A 19904-nucleotide genomic window follows, 5' to 3' on the forward strand; every position below is an offset into this window, starting at 1 on the left:
TATACCTTGCCGGCGACTGCGGCCAACAATACTGGCGCCATACCTAAGTCGCACCGGTCGACTAATTCTCTGCCTCTATCTGCCACGGACTATTCCCGTGCTTCTATAGAAGATTGTATCAACCAGACGACGTCCGCTAGCCAACTGAAAAATCGTCCTCCATCCGAGGGACACTCCCAACTCAGCATCGGATGCGGTACGCACTTCTGGCGATTGTCCTCCAGTCCGCCTTTCCGACCTCATGTCGCCCGAGCGGACCCCCAATTGAACGTCGCTTAGCCACCGAAACAGCTGTTCGTGTCAAGCCTAGCGAACTCCACCACGTCCAACGAAATTTTGGCCTATATCAGAAGCAAAACCAAAGTGACATATCCCCACAACTTCGATATTATCGCCCAATCTTCCTTGTGGCCCCAGGAGGTCTTCGTCAAGCCTTATCAAAGGACTAAGCTTCGTGAAAATTTCCGGCCCGCCCGCCTGCCTCGCCGAACTTGAATGATTCCGATAACTATACACTCTTTTACCAAAATGTAAGGGGTCTAAGGACCAAGCTGTCGGATTTCAAACTGTCTGCCTTAGCTTTCCAACATGATGTCATCTGCATTTCTGAAACCTGGCTGGATGACAGGATTTTAGATTCTGAGCTCCTCGAAGGTTACGCTGTGTTTCATTGTGACGGAGACTGCGCTGCGCTTGGCAAGACAACTGGCGGGGGAGCCCTAATACCTGTTAAGTCCCCTCTCCGTGCCGAAATCATCTTTCTTCCCCCTCCCCCTCCTACCATTCTGTCACCATACGTGTCTTTCTGCCAAAGGTATATCCCTTTATCATATCGTGTGTATATTTTCCCTGCCTAAGCCCGGCTTCTCTGTATTAGGATTTTTTCGACAGATTATCAGAGGTCCTACCCGTTTTGTTTCCCTCACTTCCTTTCATCCTCTGTGGCGACTTTAATCTTCCTATGCTCTCCTGGCCTAATACTCCTGGCCTTCTCTCCCTCCCTAATAACTCCACCCACCCTTCCCTTCCTCTATCCACTTTCATGTACACCTGTGGCGCCCACCAGTTTAACTTTTCTAGAAACCACTTGGATCGCACTCTTGATCTTGTCCTCTCTAACCTTTCTATGGTTGTCTTTGCCAATCCCTTCATGCTCCGTCTTACGTTGCCCTTGACGCCCATCATCCTGCTCTCGAGTTCGATGTTCAGATATCCCGAATCCACTCTCCGGTCGCTCGCAAGCTTACCAAATTCAACTTTCGTAAGGCGAACTTCTAAGGTCGCCTCTCTCCACTCACGTGTGACCAACCACTCAACACTTTCTATACCATTTTATCTGATCTTCTTCCTTGTTACGTTACCTCCTCTTCTAAGTGCTTACGCTCTTACCCTGTCTGGTTCACCACTGAAGTTCACAAAAAAACTACGTCAAAAAAAGCTGCGAGGAAGAAGTTCCTGTCTTCTAGAAACTCTGCTGACTTAGTTTTTTTTCAAATTTCTACGTTCATCGGTCAAATCCTTAATACGTAAGTCCAGAAACGAATATTTGACCAGTATGGAGAAGCGCAGAAACCTGAAAACTTTCTGGTCCCACATTCGCAACTCCCGCTGCCCTGCTCAGTTATCCCCTCCGCCCATTAAATTCTCTGGCTTCTCAGCTAACTCGCCCCAATTATCTTGTGATTTACTCTGCCGCTCCTTTTCGTTCGTCTATGTTCCCCCTCCTTCCTCCGAATCCCTCCCGATAGTGGATGTAGCCTGCCCCGCATCGGCTACCATTCCCCTTCTCACCCCTATCCTTATTGGCAAACTTGCTGCCAATGTCAGACCTGGCTACGATGGTCTTCCAAACCTATTTTTGCTCAAAACTGGTAAGTTCATCTCTCTTCCCCTATCTCTTATTTTCAACAAAAGCCTCGAAGAGAATCATTTTCCCGGCTTGTGGAAAGAGGCTCTCATCATCCCCATACACAAAAGTGGCGATCGTACGCTTGCCGAGAATTACCGTTCCATTTCCCTCCTCTCCTCCTGTTCCAAAATTCCGCCCACTTTGGCCAGTATATAGTGAAAGAGCAACATGGCTTAGTTAAACGTAGGTCAACTACCTCCAACCTGCTTGACTTTACCAACTTTGTCGCCAAATGTCTAAACTCACGGCTAGAAGTGCATACCATTTACACTGACTTTGCTAAAGCCCACGACACTGTAAATCACAAGATACTTCTATCCAAACTCTCGTCTCTATACGTTACCATACCACTTGTTTTATGGCTTGCCTCTTACCTTTCCAACCGATCCTGCCGCGTCTCTTTTGACGGCTGTACTTCCTGCTCCTTCTCCCCCTCCTCTGGCGTCCCATAGGGATCTATTCTGGGTCCCTTGTTATTTTTATTTTTTATCAACGACCTTCCTCCCCTCCTTACTTGTCCCTGTTTGCTCTATGCAGACGACATTAAGCTGTTTTCCGCTGGTGACTGGTGCCCGGCATATTGGGGGGGAACTGATTCGTAGGGCTAAATGAGGTTGATACAAATCAACCTCAACTATTGCGAGGCAGTTCAAGACTTGCTCTCGCAAACTATTCGAGAGTCGAATGCGGACGTGGCATAACTATGTGAACCTTACCGAAATTACGTTAGCGCTACATGAGTGAAAGACTCATCTAGAAGCGCGGTGATATGGGCATTTGGACAACAAGCCATTCAAGAAACAACGGCATTCCTGAGAGCTGGCTCTGTAAGGGCGAAAGTCAACGGGGTCCATATCTACAGCTGCTACGCTCCTCGTAGTACAATATGAGAGGATGCTAAACGGCTTGGTGTTGTACGCTAGCGACCACAGCCCCAAAATCATTTCCGGCGATTTCAACGCGTGAGCCTTAGACTGGGGAAGTCGAGTGACAAACCCTGGGGGCCAAATCCTGATTGAAACCTTCGCGGAGCTGAACATCATACTAGTCAACGTTGGATGCGTGCCCACCTTCCGAGACAAATGGCTAGACCCAGTCGTCTATCTAACTTACCTCAACCCCTCGTTGGAGAGAGGGATAGTCTGCCAGGTGAGTGAACACTATACCCACAGTTGCTACTATGCCATCTTGCTCGACATCGGAAACGGAGAGGCGACGGTCGGATTGAGTAGCAGAAGTGGAAAAACCAGGATAGCTGGGTGGTCCACTGGAGCTTTCGTGGAAGAGGCATTCCTGGCGGCTTTTTCAGGAAGTCACGACCCGAAAAGAAAGGCGCTGGAAAAAGTGAACCAGTTGTTCACAGTGTTGAATGAATGAATAAAGATGTTAACTCCTGGGCGAGGCAGTGCACCGTCTGGCAGAATTGCAAAGTCACCAAACACGTACAGAATGTAGTAAGCTCATTTCCTCGGTCTACAAAGCGTTTTCACACTATCTACATCGACATTACTGCCTCATTGGGATATCCGTATGGCTTCAAGTGTTGCGTCAGAATCATAAATAGGTTCACGAGGTGACTTAAAGCAATACATTTGACCGACATTTCCGCACAATCGTGCGCGAGATGCTTTATTCGAAATGGATCCCACGCTTTGGAGTTCCGGCCGAAGTCATCACTGACGAGAGAATGCAGTTCGAGTCTAATCTGTTCTCGGAGTTAACAAACTCTTAAGCTTCAAACGCCATCGGACGAATGCGTACCACCCGCAATCCAATGGGATGCTGGAACGCTGGCATGCGACACTAAAGGCCACTATAATAGCACACGATGACTCTTCCTGGTCGCAAGTCCTACCTTTCGTTTTACTTGGCCTACGTACAGGCCATCGTGAAGAGTTCACCGCCAGCTCCGGCGAGCTAGTACATATCTGGCGAGAATTTGAGACTCCGCAGCGATCCTGTGTTCGATACCAGGTCACCCCTTTCCACTACTGGACTTTTGCGTTTGCTCCGGGGCACCGTAGCAAAAGAAATTCACCTCCACCTTCCCGTTGTGGCTCGGCAGGATTCGCGAATACCAGCGGACAGATGACGCTACCGACGAGTGGAGAGCAGGCGGTGGAAGAGTGCCATTAGTAGGCGGCGGAATGACAAAAAAATAATGGAGAGTCTTCCGTCAGCTGTCAGAGAGAAAAGAGGTTGATTACAGAAGACTAAATGCACAGACTGTTCCTGACCGATATCCAATTCCACTCATCCACGACTTTGCGCATCACCTCGCGAATTGCCATATCTTTTCGACCTTGGATTTCACCAAGGCTTATCATCAAATCCCTGTAGCTCCTGAAGACATTCCAAAGACGGAAATATGCACACCCTTTGGACTCTTCGAGTTCACCCGGATGAATTTCGAATTGTGCAATGCGGCGCAAACCTTTCAAAGGTTTATCCACTCGGTCCTGCGAAACCTCGACTTCTGTTTTGTATATTTGGATGATGTTTTGGTGGCTTCTTCCTCAGAGTCTGAGCACTTAGCCCATCTCGAGTGCATTTTTCAACGTCTCCTTGAGGCCAGGTTAGTCCTAAACGTTGAGAAATGTAAGTTCCTTCAAACACAGGTGAGATTCCTCGGCCACTCCATTTCTCCTGAAGGAATACAGCCCGACTCAGACAAGGTGCAAGCGATTACAAGCTTCCCGCGTCCGAAAACTGTAAAGGATTTGCGGAAGTTCTTGGGCGTGCTAAACTTCTATTGTCGTTTCCTGCCCAAGGCCGCCCAACACCAGCCCGTTTTGAACGCGTACTTGTCTGACCCCAAAACTAAGGACACACGAGAGATCGTGTGGTCTGAAGAGGCTGTCCGCACATTCAATAGATCCCGACAGCAACTGGCTGAAGCTACAGTCTTGGCATTTCCTCTGCAAGATGCACCTCTAGCCGTTTTTGTTGCTGCCTCTGACACCGCAGTAGGTGCCGCTCTTCATCAAAAAAGGTGAATCACGTCTGGCAACCGTTGAGCTTCTTCTCTAGGCAGTTGAACCCCGCTCAACGGAACTATAGTACCTACGATCGTGAACTGCTCGCCGCGTACTTGAGCATCAAATACTTCCGCTTCTCCCTTGAAGGCAGGCCGTTCACAGTGTTCATGGACCATAAGCCTCTCACATATGCTTTCAAACAAAAGCTCGACAAAGCATCCCCTTATCAGTTTCGACATCTGAGCTTCATAAGCCAGTTTACGTCAGACATCCAGCAGGTGTCCGGCAAGGACAACATAGTTGCTGACGCTTTGTCTCGTGTCTCCCAGTTTAACATCCCCGCCTCATTCGACTATTTCCAAGGCGCAGGAGGATGACGCAGTACTTCAGAGCGATGTATTGAACAGTGGGGAGCACTTCTTTAGGCTTGATGTCGGTGGCAGACCCGAGGGCGTCTCCGTGACCAGGAGCAGTTGACAGCAGATTGACAGGCACGAGGCTGCCGGAGCAATCTGGCAGAAAAAGAGCAGTCTGCCGTCAAATATGAAAATTTTAGGGTAGGTTCGACATACCGGCCAATCGCGCTGAGAATGCGCAGTGCATATAGGATGGTATCTGGTGAGGCAGTGTGTGTCATCGTGGTGCATTGTATCTACAGGAGAAGGAAGGCGAATCCGGGGGAAGTGACTACGGCCTCCGAAAAGCCACTAGAAAGGAGCTGTACAGAAGATGGGAGCAACGGCGGGATAATTCCGAAAAAGGCCGCTGGACCCATATACTGATCCCGTGTATTTAGAGATGGGTTGAGCGAAAACATGGAGAATTTACCAAATTTCCTTAGCGGACACGGTGGATACTGAAAGTAATTGCATCGCATCGGATTGGATGAGCCCCCAGATTGTTCCGAATGAACCGCTACATCCGAGGACATCTACAGCAGTGTCTTTTAAAGACTTCCATTTCCACCCATTTAAAAAGCACGAAAAGTTGAGCGCTATAATGTCATGTTCACTACAACCTGTAATTGAATAAGCTATTTAAGTCCCAGGATATGTTCCCTGTACTCCCCTTTTTCGTCTCCTTGCAAAATATTTTCACAGGCACCTTTCTATGTTCTGTATTATTACACAACTTCAAAGAAGCCATTAAATTATAATTCCCATCAATTATCTGTATTAAACCTTGGATTGCCTTTCATCCTTTTTGGTTTTATTTTATCCCTTCCTTATGTGGGAGGCGTCTTACACTTGTGCTTTTCTCATCAACTCCGTACCATCATTCAAGCTGAAATGAGTACCTATAACTTATGTAGAATCAATGCAAATATCCTGAATCTGCCAATTATCCCATTATCACTCTGGCCCCAGGATATGCAGATGTGGGATTCCATCACACGTGCTCGTAGGTGAAATAACATGTTTCAGTCTGGGAAAATTTTCAAGGCTGCCTATTGAACCGCATTTTCAAACATCTATTCACACTACGAAATGCCCAGGATAATTTTGCTGAACACTTATGTGGGACTGGCAAAGGATAATAGAAATGGAATTCTCATAAAATTATAGGTTTCATGGAATCCCGACTATATTCTCGGAATATAAAAGGATACGTTTGCGAGTCCTTGTGTTTATTCTTTCCAGCCATAGTGAGAATACTTAGACATGCCTCAAACAAGTGATTTACTTGGACTTCATGTGTCCGTTTTAAAATTTTTCGGTGTTTGGCGATCAGAAGACAAAAGGAAGGACCTTCTGTATTCCCTCCGAGCATTTTTCTTTCTCATTTGTTTAGCTTCATCCACAATAGTTTCCACGTTCATTGCCAGTTTTCATCAAGCTTAGTTCACGGATTTGATTATAAGTCCTTTGTACACCGCGAATACCACATTGGTACTGCTCAAAGCCGTGAACTTCTGCATAAAAACCCAAGAAATTCAACATTTTCTTGGACAAATTGACAAGGTACCATTTTTCTCGGAAGCTGGGGAAAAGGATACCAAAAAATCAACGGTTCGGAGAATTAAGATCCTATCAATGATACACGGATTTCTATTCATATCTGTGGTTACGTCAATGATACTGCCTACTGTCGTCCTTGGAAAAGTGACAACAGCCCGGTCACTTCCTAATTGGTATCCTTTTGAGTGGGAAGGAAAGCTTGGTCTATGCTTACTCCTCCTTTTATTTGAATATTCTGCTGCATTCACTTTCATCACTTTGGATATAGTCGGGGATATATTCTTGGCGAGTGTCCTTTTGATTATTGGTGGACAACTCGAATCTCTTGGGTACCGGTTGAAGAATTTACCATCAAAGGATACCAAAATGTGGCAGATTAAATTCAAGGAATGTGTTCAAGATTATAATTGTATATTCAAGTAAGATGGTCCTATAATTAGTGGAACTCTTATAATTTTAATACTTTTTATTAATTAGAATAAACACGGAATTCCAGAGAATATTCTCAGGAATTATATTCATTCAAGCGTTGCTGAGTTGCTTATTAATTTGTCTGAGTGCGTTCGCACTGGGGTTGGTAAGTTTTCCTAGGATTTTTCGACCAGCCCAACTGATACAATAAAATGAATCCTAATGGATTTATTTTCAGGCAAACGATATAGGAACATTCATACTTTTCTTTTCCTTCATATTTGGTATGCTCTATGAGGTATTCTTAATGTGTTACGCCGGAGATTACCTTACCGAAAAGTCGGAAGAACTACTCTTCAATTTGTATTCATCATCATGGCCAGATATCCCCCGAGATTGCCGGAAGATGATGTTAATATTTTGTGTAAAACTAAATAATCCAATCATCGTGAAGTTCGGGATCATACAGGACCTACATCTACGAACTTTTACAAAAGTACTACTATCGGATGTTGGATATCTGGTACTCAATATGCACAAATTAATATCTCACCAATTTTTCAGATCATCGATGCCGCTTATAAGCTTTATGCTCTGCTGCAACAGGTTCCTGAATGAAGGAAGCTAGCGGACTCATTCAATAACCAACAATAACAGCCAACTTAGATTCGTGTCAATTTCAATGTTCTATCAGATTTTGCACTATATTTTCAACTGTTGTTAAAGAGATACTCAATACACCTACTTATATTTTGACGTTATTTGTTCTTTCTTTATTTGCCTGCATACTGATCAAAGTTTTAGTTTTATTTCTTACACTCTCTATCAAAAACTAACCAACCTGAATCCTATCAAATGCATTTTTGCCTAGCGGATCAGTACAGGCAATTGTGAAACACTTATTGATTTACGTATTGCATATGGTATAGGATTTGTTCGAGGAGAGTACCGCTGAGTCTTTCTTTCTCTGTTTCGGGTGAATAGCAGAATCAGCTGGCGCCAAGAAGTTAAGTTCTGTATGTCAAATCAAGAATTTTACTGATGTATCGACATTTTTCTTTCACTAGTTTGGATAATGCAGATCAAATCGGAGTGCGTGCAATAAAATCGGTGGTAAATGGGGAAAAGTGAGAATCAGCTATCTGGGGAAGGCTAGATTTGGAGCGCGGGGATGAACAGTTAACTCGTTACCGATAGCAAATTTTTAGAAGGATATTCTGCGAACACTGAACTTTGAGTCGCGTCCGACAATAGCAATTTATATATGAATCTACCTTTCCGCTAAATAATTTGACTGAATGAAAGTGGGTTGGTAGATACTCTCATCCGAGATTTCATTTCCCTCTACACCACAATGACCGGAATCCCAGAGTAATTCCACCGTATTGAATCTAGAAACAAATTTCAATCGATTTCTACATTCATCATCATCAACCGCGCAACAACCGGTATCCTGTCTAGGCCTGTCTTAATAAGGAACTCCAAACACCCCGGTTTTGCGCGGAGCTCCACCAATTCGATATCCTTAAAAGCTGTCTGGCGTCCTGACCTACGCTATCGTTCCATCTCAGGCAGAGTCTGCCTCCTTTTCTTTTTCTACCATAGATATTGCCCTTATAGACTTTCCGGGCTGGATCATCCACATTCATACGGATTAAAGGGGTCATCCCGTGTGAAGTCCGTTTTTTTTGGCTTTTTTTAGAAATTTTTTGTGAAGAACTGGAAAAAGATACAAATACGAATTCACCATAGATTTATTAATATCTTGAGCGTGCATAGTAATTTTTGCAGCCCGATCGCATAGTTCGTTATTGAAATACAGAGCAATTTACATACCCATCTCCAAAAGAAGGTGTTTTTCTGCTGCCACGCTAGAGGGCGATCGACATAAATCTAGCATGTGACTTATCACGTGCTTAACACTATAATTTCCGAATGGCTCCGAATATCGAAAAATCACTTCCCCATACATTCTACACTATATCTAGATACAATTGATGCCAAAAAAAATTCGATTCCTCGGATGACCAAAGTCAACCTCGTACCAAAAAAGGTCGGCACCGAAATAATGCAGTTTCACTTATATAACCCATCAACATGGGCTTGCAGCCTATTGGTACTCAGGCTTGGGAAGGCCTCTCCCGTCAAGATCACAAATTTCGCATGTCCTTCAATCTGATGTATGAAATCCACAACAAAATCGCGCTAAGCCGAAACCGATATGGACCTGAAGGTGAAAATGGAAAATTAAAAAAATACAGACTTGACCGCGCACGCGAAGTTGGAAAAGTCAAGATCCAAATGCCACGATCGAGAACGGAAAGCCACCCGACGGATCACATTTTTTGTATGAGCTCCGTTGGAGAAGAAGGATGTTCGTACATTCTTCACCATAAAGATCCTAGACTCCCTGAGCAATGAATACCCGCTGATTATCTCATCAAGCGACATCTCGGCAAATGTGGTGGGCTCCTGATCCGGGAGAGCTACGAAGTTCACAAATCGTGTTAATCATCCGCTTTGGAGAGAAAGTACTTAATACTCTTCGACAACTAAGGCAACGATCAAAGAGGTCTACATATATCTTGTCGAATGGTTTGTTAACCACAAGCGTAAACATAAACGGCATGATATCATTCATTCCAAGCTATCTAAAGAATCTCCTAAACCTAGCATTAGTCTTGCCTGCACCCAAGTGACCCCCGAACCCGGAATTGTTGTGAATAAGTTACAACCGAACCCAGCCTCCTCACGGCCAAGACTCAATGATCTACATACGACATCTGTATTGTCTATTAAAGATCCTTATAAATTACCTTGAAATCATACTCAGACAATTTTTGTTATATTATGCGGGTGGGATCGTTCGATTTTAAAAGTCCCCCCCCCCCAAACAGCTTGTGGTCCTTTAAAACCCCAGAAGCTAGCATCGGTAGTTATCAACAGCCCATAGCATAGCCAGCAGCGCTAACTCTTTTCTCATTAAGTGCCCTGCTAGTGTAGGCTTCACCGACAGCCTCCGCTTTATTATTCTGTTAAGGGAAGTTGCCCTGCGTCCTAAAAGAACTATTGTGTTTAGTTATTGGTTACATTATACCCTTTATTTTATCTTTTTAGTATATTCCCTACTTTCAAGTATTTCAACTTGCCATCTGGTATCAAGTATTCCCCCAAATGCCTCAACCTACTTTGCATAAGTGCCGGACACTATCCCAGAACGTGTATGCAGGTTTCGTCACACTTCACATAGAACCTGCAAGTACTGTCCCTAGATATCAATAGCTTCCCCAGGTGATAATTTAGCCTGCAGTGACCAGTGAATATTCTCATTACAATCCGGAGGGTCTTCTTTTGCCGTTTAAACAGTCCTTTGAGCGCTTGGGTGCACATCCCCCCATAAGCAACCTGGATTGATCCACTACGGGTAGGTTCGCCCAGTATAGTTCCCTGATCCGTTCCTCTTCATTTTTTATGTCAAAACCCAGAACCCATTTCCAATATAACGAAAAGGTTCTAGTCCATGTAAAGAATCCCAGGCTCCCTTCTTGATTAGCTCATCCGCTGCTTTATTACCTTCTGATCCAACATGACCGGGAACCCAGGGTATCCAGACCTTGTTGTACAAGCCGATCGTGTTCAGTTTTTCAAAGCATTCCCGTAAGAATTTGGAATTCACCTGGTTGGACCCTGACTTGGCTATTAGTCACAATAGCAATGTTCTGCCCCCTATAATTGCTTGTTATAATTCATTTGGAGATTGAAGGAGGCTAGTGCTCTTACCCATTTAAGGTAAGTTTTTCTTGGAAAAATGGCCCAAGTGCTTGCTCCTTCTCCTGTGGGGGATTCGGAGTGTCAGGTAATGAGTTACTTGCTTAACCCATATGTCAAAGCCACGCTTTCCCAGTTTGGCCTCTTACCCCGCCTCTACGCGTCAGCTGATACAAGGCAGTTTCCCTTAACCAAAGTTAACATGCTGACACTGATATAAGGGATTACGCATTAGAACGTCAAAGCTAATATGATTGTCTCCATTCTAAGATGATTTCTAGTCCTCTCTTGAGTAATGCTGCCCACCTTACCCTAACTGGCGAGCTAACCTCTTTTGTTACTTTTCAGTTCGCCTGGGGTGTCAGGCAGGAAGCTGTCGCCTTCCACAGTGATGTTGGACCACGGGAAATGAGTTCTGAAACGCTAATGTACTATGCCCTCTTCATTCTCGGTAAATATCCCATCTTCCTTCTTCAAACAGATAGAAGATATTGCCCTGTATTTGGCTATTGCTTCATGTAGCCTAGTTGCTTCTATGGTTTGTGTTGTGTTTTTTCCTATCCCTCGACAGAATTCTCTAAAGCCGTTCTGTTTTGCTTCCTGAAAACGTTGCTATACGCAGTCAGTATATTTTTCTACCTCGGCCAGCCTCCTGTTTGTTTTCCCCAGCTGAAGAGCTTTCGGACCTCCTTTCTTATTCCGAATAGGGTAGGGGGCCAGGGTTTCAAGTGGAACAGTTTTTGTAAACTGAAATAGGCTGCGTTGGCCGCCAAAAATTCTTCAGAGCATTCGTCTCTCGAACACGGCCTAGAATTCGAAATTTTTCTTGCCCAAATCCCAGATTTCCGAGGAATACATAAGGACTAGCATAGTCTTGTACAATAAGAGATTTGACCCTATGGTGAGACTTTCCGAGCGAAACAGTTTTTTCAAGCTGAAATAGGCTCTGATGGCAACCAACAACCGCGCGCGGATTTCATCGTCATAGTTGTTATCGGTTGTGATCTCTAACTTATTGCTATGAATAAAGTTAAGAAGGTACTCACTTCTTTCATTAGCTTCGCTGCTTCCCCAGATATCTTGATGGGCGTTGATATCGAAGCCGAGGAGAAATGATAGTGCGTTCCTCTCACAGAACTTTACCACTTTAGCGACTAGCTCCGGTGAAATTCAGCTGTCTGTCTCTTTGCTATGCATGGACGTATAATATTTATTTGTGTAAAGTGCTGACGCTAGCGTACTATGGCTACCTGTAAAATTGAAAGTATGTACAACATATATATATGGTCAAGCAATGGACTGCCGGATAGACTGATACGAAATACAGCCTTCTGGGAGCCAACTTATCTCTTCCAAGGAGTCAAGTCTCTCGTCTACCAAGACCGCTGGCAGTTACACCCTGTACGAGGTGACCCTGCTATTAACAAGCTGAACCAAGGAGTCGAAAAATACCTCCCCAATCCAAGGTGTTATGTATGCGAACCCATTCGATACTTGTATTCGAACGGAGTGTCAGCGACACCTGGTCGCCTAAGTGGGTAAGCCTGACCTTACTGTGCTTCCGGAGGTTATGGCCCCCGTGGGGGGTATAATAATAAATATAAGCATAAAATAACAAACAGGTGAGATCCTGTACCAGACACAAACTTTCGGATCAAGCGGTGGCACATCTCCGCAACACTGAGAATGTCACTACACCCAAGATGGGAGAAGATGGGAGGTTAAGCAGTATAGCCAAAATATTAACCTACTGCACGGACTGTAACCAACAAAGATCACTGCTCGAAAATCAGGAACAAACAAAAGCACGTCTGAGATTAATATATCAGATGTCAGGCACCAGTGGCGCAAGTGCTAAATACGTTCTCTGAAAGAAGGCCTGAAACCAGAAGAGGTTCTTAAAAAGACTCAGGACAGACCTAATCCTTCAGTATCAGAGCCAAAAAAGCGGGGAGTTGCCGAGATTAGAACACACGAGTGGAATGCTCTCAAAAAACACAAACCTGAACCCCGGGAGGGGGCAACCTCGGGTCGGTCAGGGGTATTAGCTATGCTAGTGGGATCAAGGGCATTTCGCTGGTCATACTGCCGAAAGTATTTCAGGAGCAAACACTCACTCGTGAGGAGCAGGAAATAATTGAGGACCTCATCGTCATGGAGATTTGTGAGGGATGGAATAAGTTGCTCTTCTTTACCGACATACGCTTTCGACCAGGCCTTATACTTACTGGTTTAGGACTCTAGTTCATAAACTGCCGGGATGGAAGGGAACACACATATTGACGGTCCACCTTTCCAAAATCGGAGTGATTTAGACGAAAAATCTTTTACGCCTCCTTATCACTCAAAACTTGGAGGGGGGGGGGGTTTAGAAACAAGGTGGAGGACAAAGGCAAACTGTTCACGATCGGAGTAGACGACCGACCCCTAGAGGCAATTAAACGTCGTAACTGCCTCATCAGTTACATATTTCGTAGCAGACCCGCGCACGTGCACAGGGAGAAACCAAGGAACGATACTTCGCAAGATACATCGACTGGAAAGCCTACTAAGGCCCTCGAAAGAATCACGAAGCCATTGAGGCTCAAAGGGCAGGAAGGAAAAAGAAGAAAAGTTGGCCGACCTTGACCTAGACTTTTTACGGCTCAAGTCGAACGGCCAAACATATGGAAGTGCCATGTCCAAGCTCTAGGCACTATCAGAAGCCGATGCTCAGCGCAAAAATAGCTCAGGTAAGCTCCCACCATCAAAAATTGCATCTGCAGTAATTGCAAAGGCAAGTGCGAAGGATAATATTGCAATAGTTGCGGCTCAAGAACCCGTGGGTGTAACGGGGCAGATTTGCAGTCCGCAAGGAGGAAGTATTCAAGTAATTTGGTAAAACCAAGAGCTTGCATCATTCTCAAAAGAAACTCAAAGTACATAAATCCTTCAGAGTTTCTAGCTGGAGATCTCGTGGCTGCCCTAATCTCACTAGAAGCCAAGCAAAGAACTCGAAAGGCAATTGTGGCATCAGGATATTTTCCAAAAAACGACACTCGGATCCCACCGAAATTAGTTATTGAACTGACGAAGTTCTGCGAGAAGAAGGCGCTAACACTTCTTCTCAGCTGCGATGCTAACGCCCACCATGAGGTATGGGGAAGCAGCGACATTAATCAAAGAAACGAGTAGTTCGAGGAAGTCATCCTCAGTAATAAGTTAGAAACACAAAATATAGAAAAAACTCTAACATTCATGACCAGCCCCAGATAAGAAGTACTAGACATAACTCTAAGGAATACTCTGTGAGCGATTTGGTTAAGAATTGGAGGATGTCGAATGAGCCTTCTATGCCGGATCACAGTATAATCAGATTTGACATTGAAGGCAACTTGGAAGCAGATAGAATAATAAGGAATCCTAGGAGAACAGACTGAAACTACAACACCAGACATCTGAGTGACAACATGGTTCATCTACTAGGAGCGAAATAGAGCTATAAACAGAGGTCGAATGCCTCAACCGAGTCGTCATTAACGTATATGAGGCCAGCTGTCGGGCTAAGTTAATCATGTTTTCAAGGGACGTACCCTGATGGAATAGAAGCCTAGTCAGAACGAGAAATATATATATATGGTTGCTATTCACAATGCAAGTGTCGCCTCTCCTTAAAGTGACCTGCCCGCTGCCAGTTCTGCCTTCCGATCACAGTGCGTACGAGTGGCAGGCCTGTGCGCCGACCAAGTTCCTCGTTTGAGATAGTGTCAAACGAGCGTACCCCGATAATACGACGCAGACAGGTATTGGTGAAAACTTGAAACTTTTGGGTGACAGTGCAGTTCACAGTCCATGTCCTACTCTCAACAGAAAGAAGGAAATACCGAAAATGAGGAGGATAGTGTACAGCTGCTTCTCAGAACTCATTTCCCGGGGTCCTACTTCAGGGTGGAAGGCGACAACATGCTGCCTGACACCCAAATAACGAGCAAAAGGAAAAGAAAGGAGAACTGGAGAGTAGCAAAAGACGTATGTTCGGAACCTAGAATTAGATAAGCAGGAGGAACCTTTAATCCACAGAGATCACCCGGAATAGATGGCATTTTCTCAACACTACTTCAGAGATGTCTTGACATCATCTTAGGATCTCTCCTAAGATTGGTAAGGGACAGCATAGCTGTGTAACATGGCGACGGAATAGTCTTCATTCCAAAAGCGTTTAAAAAGGATCCTTTTGACCTTAAATTTTTCAGGCCGCATTGCCTAACATCGTTCATCTCAACGGTGGAGGAGGTCGTAGACAACTATATTGGTACTAACGTTCTAGTGCGTAATCCCCTACATCAGTATCAACACGCTTACCGTGCAGGACGGTCAACCGAAACTGTTCTGTATCAGTAGATGGATGATGCCATAGAAACAAAAGGAAGGACACTCTGAGCGCATTTGGATACCGAATGAGCAGAGATATAAGATGCCCTGAGCCACAAAGGAGTGGGAAACTCTCTGGCTTTCCGGATGGGCAGAATGTTTGAGAGTAGGCAAACAGAAGTACCAACAGGAAGAAATTCTATTGTCATGAGGTTCTTCACAGGGCGGAATATAATCATCCCCTATGTGGAGTATTGTAGTGAATGAACTTCTGCACGTGCCAATGAATACTGGAATACAGGTCCAGGGTTATACTGACTTCATTTTTTTAATTTGTAGGGGTAAATATGAGGATACCCTATGTTATAGAATCCACCTGGATTAAGGGTTACTAGTGCCTGGTGCAGCAGTAAGGCGGAACTGCGCATGAATCCAGCCAAAACCACCATAGTACCATACATTAGGAAGCGTAAGCTTCATCACCTGAGAGCCATAAGTTTACATTTTATGGGGGTAAAAGGAGAAACAGAAGTCAAATATTTGGGAAGTGCAGTAGACATGTTGGAAACTCTTGTCGAAACGCAACGAGGGCTCTGATGACTTGCAGGTCTATATAAGAGAAAGAATGGAATTGCACCCTGAAGATACTACTTTGGATATACACTGCAATGGTATGGCATATTACCTACGGGGCGGTAATATGACCAGAGGGAACTGAGTTATACAAAGTCAAAAGGCTAGCTTACGTGTGTATCAGTGAGGAAATGAGAACATGTCCAGTGGCATCTCTGGGGGTCCTTCTAGGATTAACTCCCCTCCATCTGCACATACGGATGAAGGCAAGGAAGGCGATCTTCAGGATGACTGAGAGTAACAGTGAAGCAAGAGGCTGCCTAAATCTAAGGAAGATTGATATTCTTTCTAGGCGCTACCCCGAAGTGTTGATACCAATGGGTAATGTGAAAACGAAGTTTCTCTTCGATAAAAAGTTTGAAACACGTTGTTGAAACGAGGCAAACTGACGGAGCCTGGCTGTGACATACGGTTTAATTCAGCAACTGATTACTTGGTATCCTGACGGATCACTCCCAGCGGAGTGATCAGGCGCTGGGAAATGTACTTGGAACAAATGGGTAAGGACACTAGGATATATACACCATGGACGCATGTGCTTCCTTCAACGTCTAAAGGAACTATAGGTACCTGAACACTGCTATTCTGACCGACAGCCAAGTGGCGATCAAGTCACTAAGGTCCAACTATGTGAACTCAAAACTAGTTTGGGAATGCCTTGAACGACTAAATAGGCTCAGTCCACACAATAAGTTCTGGGTGCTATGGGTTCCAGGCCATGTTAGGTTGGAAGCCAATAAGGTAGCACACGAACTGAACAGGAAGGGAGCAGGAGAACGGCTGAGGCTGGTCGGTACTGAGCGAACTTACTAAGAATAGAATAGTCCAGGATGTTTATGGGGAGACACGGACCCAAGCGGCTTGTTTGGCATAAAGGTACACTATAACCAGTAAACAGAGCACAATAGTTCTTTTCGGACGCAGTGCAACTTCCCTTAACAGATTAATAATAGCGAAGGCTAGCGACGTGTCCTAGTAGGGCACTTAATGCGAAAGGGAGGATTTACTGATCAAAGGAGTAAGTGCTGCTGACTATGCTATGGGCAGTTGATAACTGCCGATGGTGTTTGAAAGGACCACAAGCTGCTTAGGGGACTTTTAAAATCGAACGATCCCACCTGCAGAATGTAACAAACATTGTTTGAGAATGATTTCAAGGTAATTTATAAGGATCTTTAATAGACATTGCAGATGTCGTAAGTAGATCATTGAGTCTTGGCCGCGAGGAAGCTGGGCTCGGTTGCAACTTATTCAGAAAGCAAAGCGGAACAATCGTCTGCGAGTTTGGTCTCGCCCGCCAAACTCTCGAATATTCCTCGACGGAGATAGAGGGGATGCAATTATATTCGGATGGTCCTTCGAAACTACCATGATTCCAGGTTCGAGGATCACTTGGTTGCAGACAAGATTTATGCTAGGTTCAGGAAATTCTTCAGGTAGCGTGGAATGAAGAAGCAATTCTGCGTGCTGAGGTGCTTATGGTTACGCTCGTGGTTAGCAAACCTTTCGACAGGATATACCTATGCGGACCTATATGATCGTTGCCTGAGTTGTCGAACATCCTAACTATGCTGGATGATTTAACACGGTTTGGGAACTTCGTGGTTATCCCAGATCAGGAGGTCTCCACATTTGCCAAAGTGCTGTTTGATGAGATAATCAGCCGGTATTCATTGTTTCTGCCTTCATACAGATCGATCAGGCGGCGCAAGATCTTGGGCTGCACATCAATGAAGGCAAGACATGATGATGATGATTCCTTGTTTCGGGCGTCAAGGATTTTCATGAAGGCCAAGAATGTACGCATCACATCATTATATATATACGAACTCAATGACTGATAATTTAGTTAGTCATTGCAAGTGTATTTATGACTCGTTTCAAAACTATCAATGAGCACATTCTCCCTCCCCCGCGGAGTTCATACAAAAAAATAAGAAGTATCCTCCAATCTATGACATGAAGATGCCAAGGAAAGGTTCGGAACCCCCAAGGCCGCTGCTCTTGAAAATGTGAGGCACAAGAAATATCGACTGAGGATGTCGATTCGTGACACTTGGGTCTTGAGCTTTTCGGCTTAACGTGCGCAGTCATATCCATTTCGGTTTTAGCTTAGTGCCATTCCAAGGTTGTGGATGTCATACATCAGATTGAAGGACAAGCGAAAACTTTAATAATGACGTAAGAGGCCTTCCGGAGCCTGCTTACCACACAGGCATGCAAACGCAAGTTGACGGACCATATACCACCAGTGGAGCTGCATTATTTGAGAGCCGACCTTAACGACTGATTCTGCCACTTTCTTTTGGTTTTTGGGGTAGCTCTGCCTTCTGACCGGTGAACTTCTGTGAGAGGAAAGCACTATCATTTCTCCTCGGCTTCGATATCAACGTCCATCACGAAACCTGTGGAAGCAACGACGGTAATGAAAGAGGTGCGTACCTTCTAGCACTAGACAAAAGGTACCAGACATTACTGAGCTAGTCAAGAGTTGAAAGGTGAAATCAGATTCGACATTAAGGGGTACTCCCAAATGAAAAGAATAATATGGAACTACTATGCAAGGCACCTGGGCAACAATATGGCTGACATACAAAGGAGCGGAGACATCAGGAGCGAACTGAACCGAAAGATCTCAACAGAGTTGTCATTGAGAAGATATGCACCCTGGTGGAACAGGAACAGGAATGAGAAAGAAGGTCCGAAAATGGGGAAAAAAACCAGAGGCTGGCCGAGATACAAAAATATACTGACTACGTATAGCAACAAAACGATTTTAGAGAATTTTCTGGACGGATCGGACAAACCATAGAAGCAACCAGGCTGTATGAAGCTATAGCCAAAAGCAGGGCAATATCTTCTATCTGTCTGACGAAGGAAGATGGGACATTTACCTAGAATGAGGAGGGCAGAGTACATTTGCTTCTCAGAACTCATTTCTCCTGGTCCAACACCACGGCGGAAGGCGACAACATCCTGCCTGACACCTCAACAAAACAAAAGGAGAAAAAAGGCGAACTGGAAAGTAACAAAAGAGATGTGCTCGGAAGTTAGGGGAAGGTGGACAACACTACTCCAGAGGGGACCAGAAATCATCTTAGAATGGAGAAGGTCTTAGACAATCATAGTAGAACTGACGTTCTAATGCGTAATCCACTATATCAGTATCAACGCATTTACCGCTTAAGATGGTCAACGGAAACTGCTTTGTATTAGCTGACGGTTATAGGACGGGGTAAGAGGACAAATGTGGCTGTGACATATAGGTTAAGCAAGTAATTCATTACCTGGCATTCTAACGAATCCCCCACCGGAGAAGAAACGAGCACGGGATCATCTTTTAAAGAAAAACATACCTTAAATGGGCAGGAGCACTAGCCTCCTTCAATCTGCAAAGCAATTATAGGGGACAGAACATTGCTATTCTGACCGAAAGCCAAGCGGTGAACAAAGCAGGATCCAGCCAGGTGAACTCGAAATTGTTACGGAAATGCTTTGAGAGACTGAACACGATCAGCTTGTACAACAAGGTCTGGATACTCTGGGTTCCCGGTAATGTTGGGTCAAAAGGCAATGAAGCAGCGGACGAACTAATCAAGAAGGGAGCGGGGACGTCTCTACACTGACCAGAACCTTTTCGTGGTATCGGAAATGGGTTCCGGGCTTTGACATTGAAAAATGAAGAGGAACGGATGAGGGAACTATACTGGGCGAACCTACCTGGAATGGACTAGTCCAGGTTACCTATGGGGGATATGAGCCCAAGCACTTGAAGGATTGTTTAAACCTCACCAAGAAGAGCCTCCGGATTATAGTGAGAATATTCACTTGTCACTAGAGGTATCTACGGAAACTACCTGCAGGTTCTATTCAAAGTGTGAAACCTCCATACACGTT

At 44.8% G+C, this 19904-nt stretch overlaps 1 protein-coding gene across 1 annotated transcript; it reads left to right on the plus strand.

Moving 5' to 3' along the window:
* Positions 1-6544: 6544 nt before the first annotated feature.
* On the plus strand, positions 6545-7974 carry LOC119655544 (odorant receptor 94a-like). Its single transcript, XM_038061459.1, has 4 exons — positions 6545-7264; positions 7323-7422; positions 7495-7752; positions 7821-7974. Exons 1-4 carry the CDS (start codon positions 6921-6923, stop codon positions 7872-7874), a joined length of 756 nt encoding a protein of 251 aa, XP_037917387.1. The 5' UTR covers positions 6545-6920; the 3' UTR covers positions 7875-7974.
* Positions 7975-19904: the final 11930 nt, after the last annotated feature.

This window comes from Hermetia illucens, chromosome 4 (genome assembly GCF_905115235.1).
Source record: "Hermetia illucens chromosome 4, iHerIll2.2.curated.20191125, whole genome shotgun sequence".
Lineage (NCBI taxonomy): Eukaryota > Metazoa > Arthropoda > Insecta > Diptera > Stratiomyidae > Hermetia > Hermetia illucens.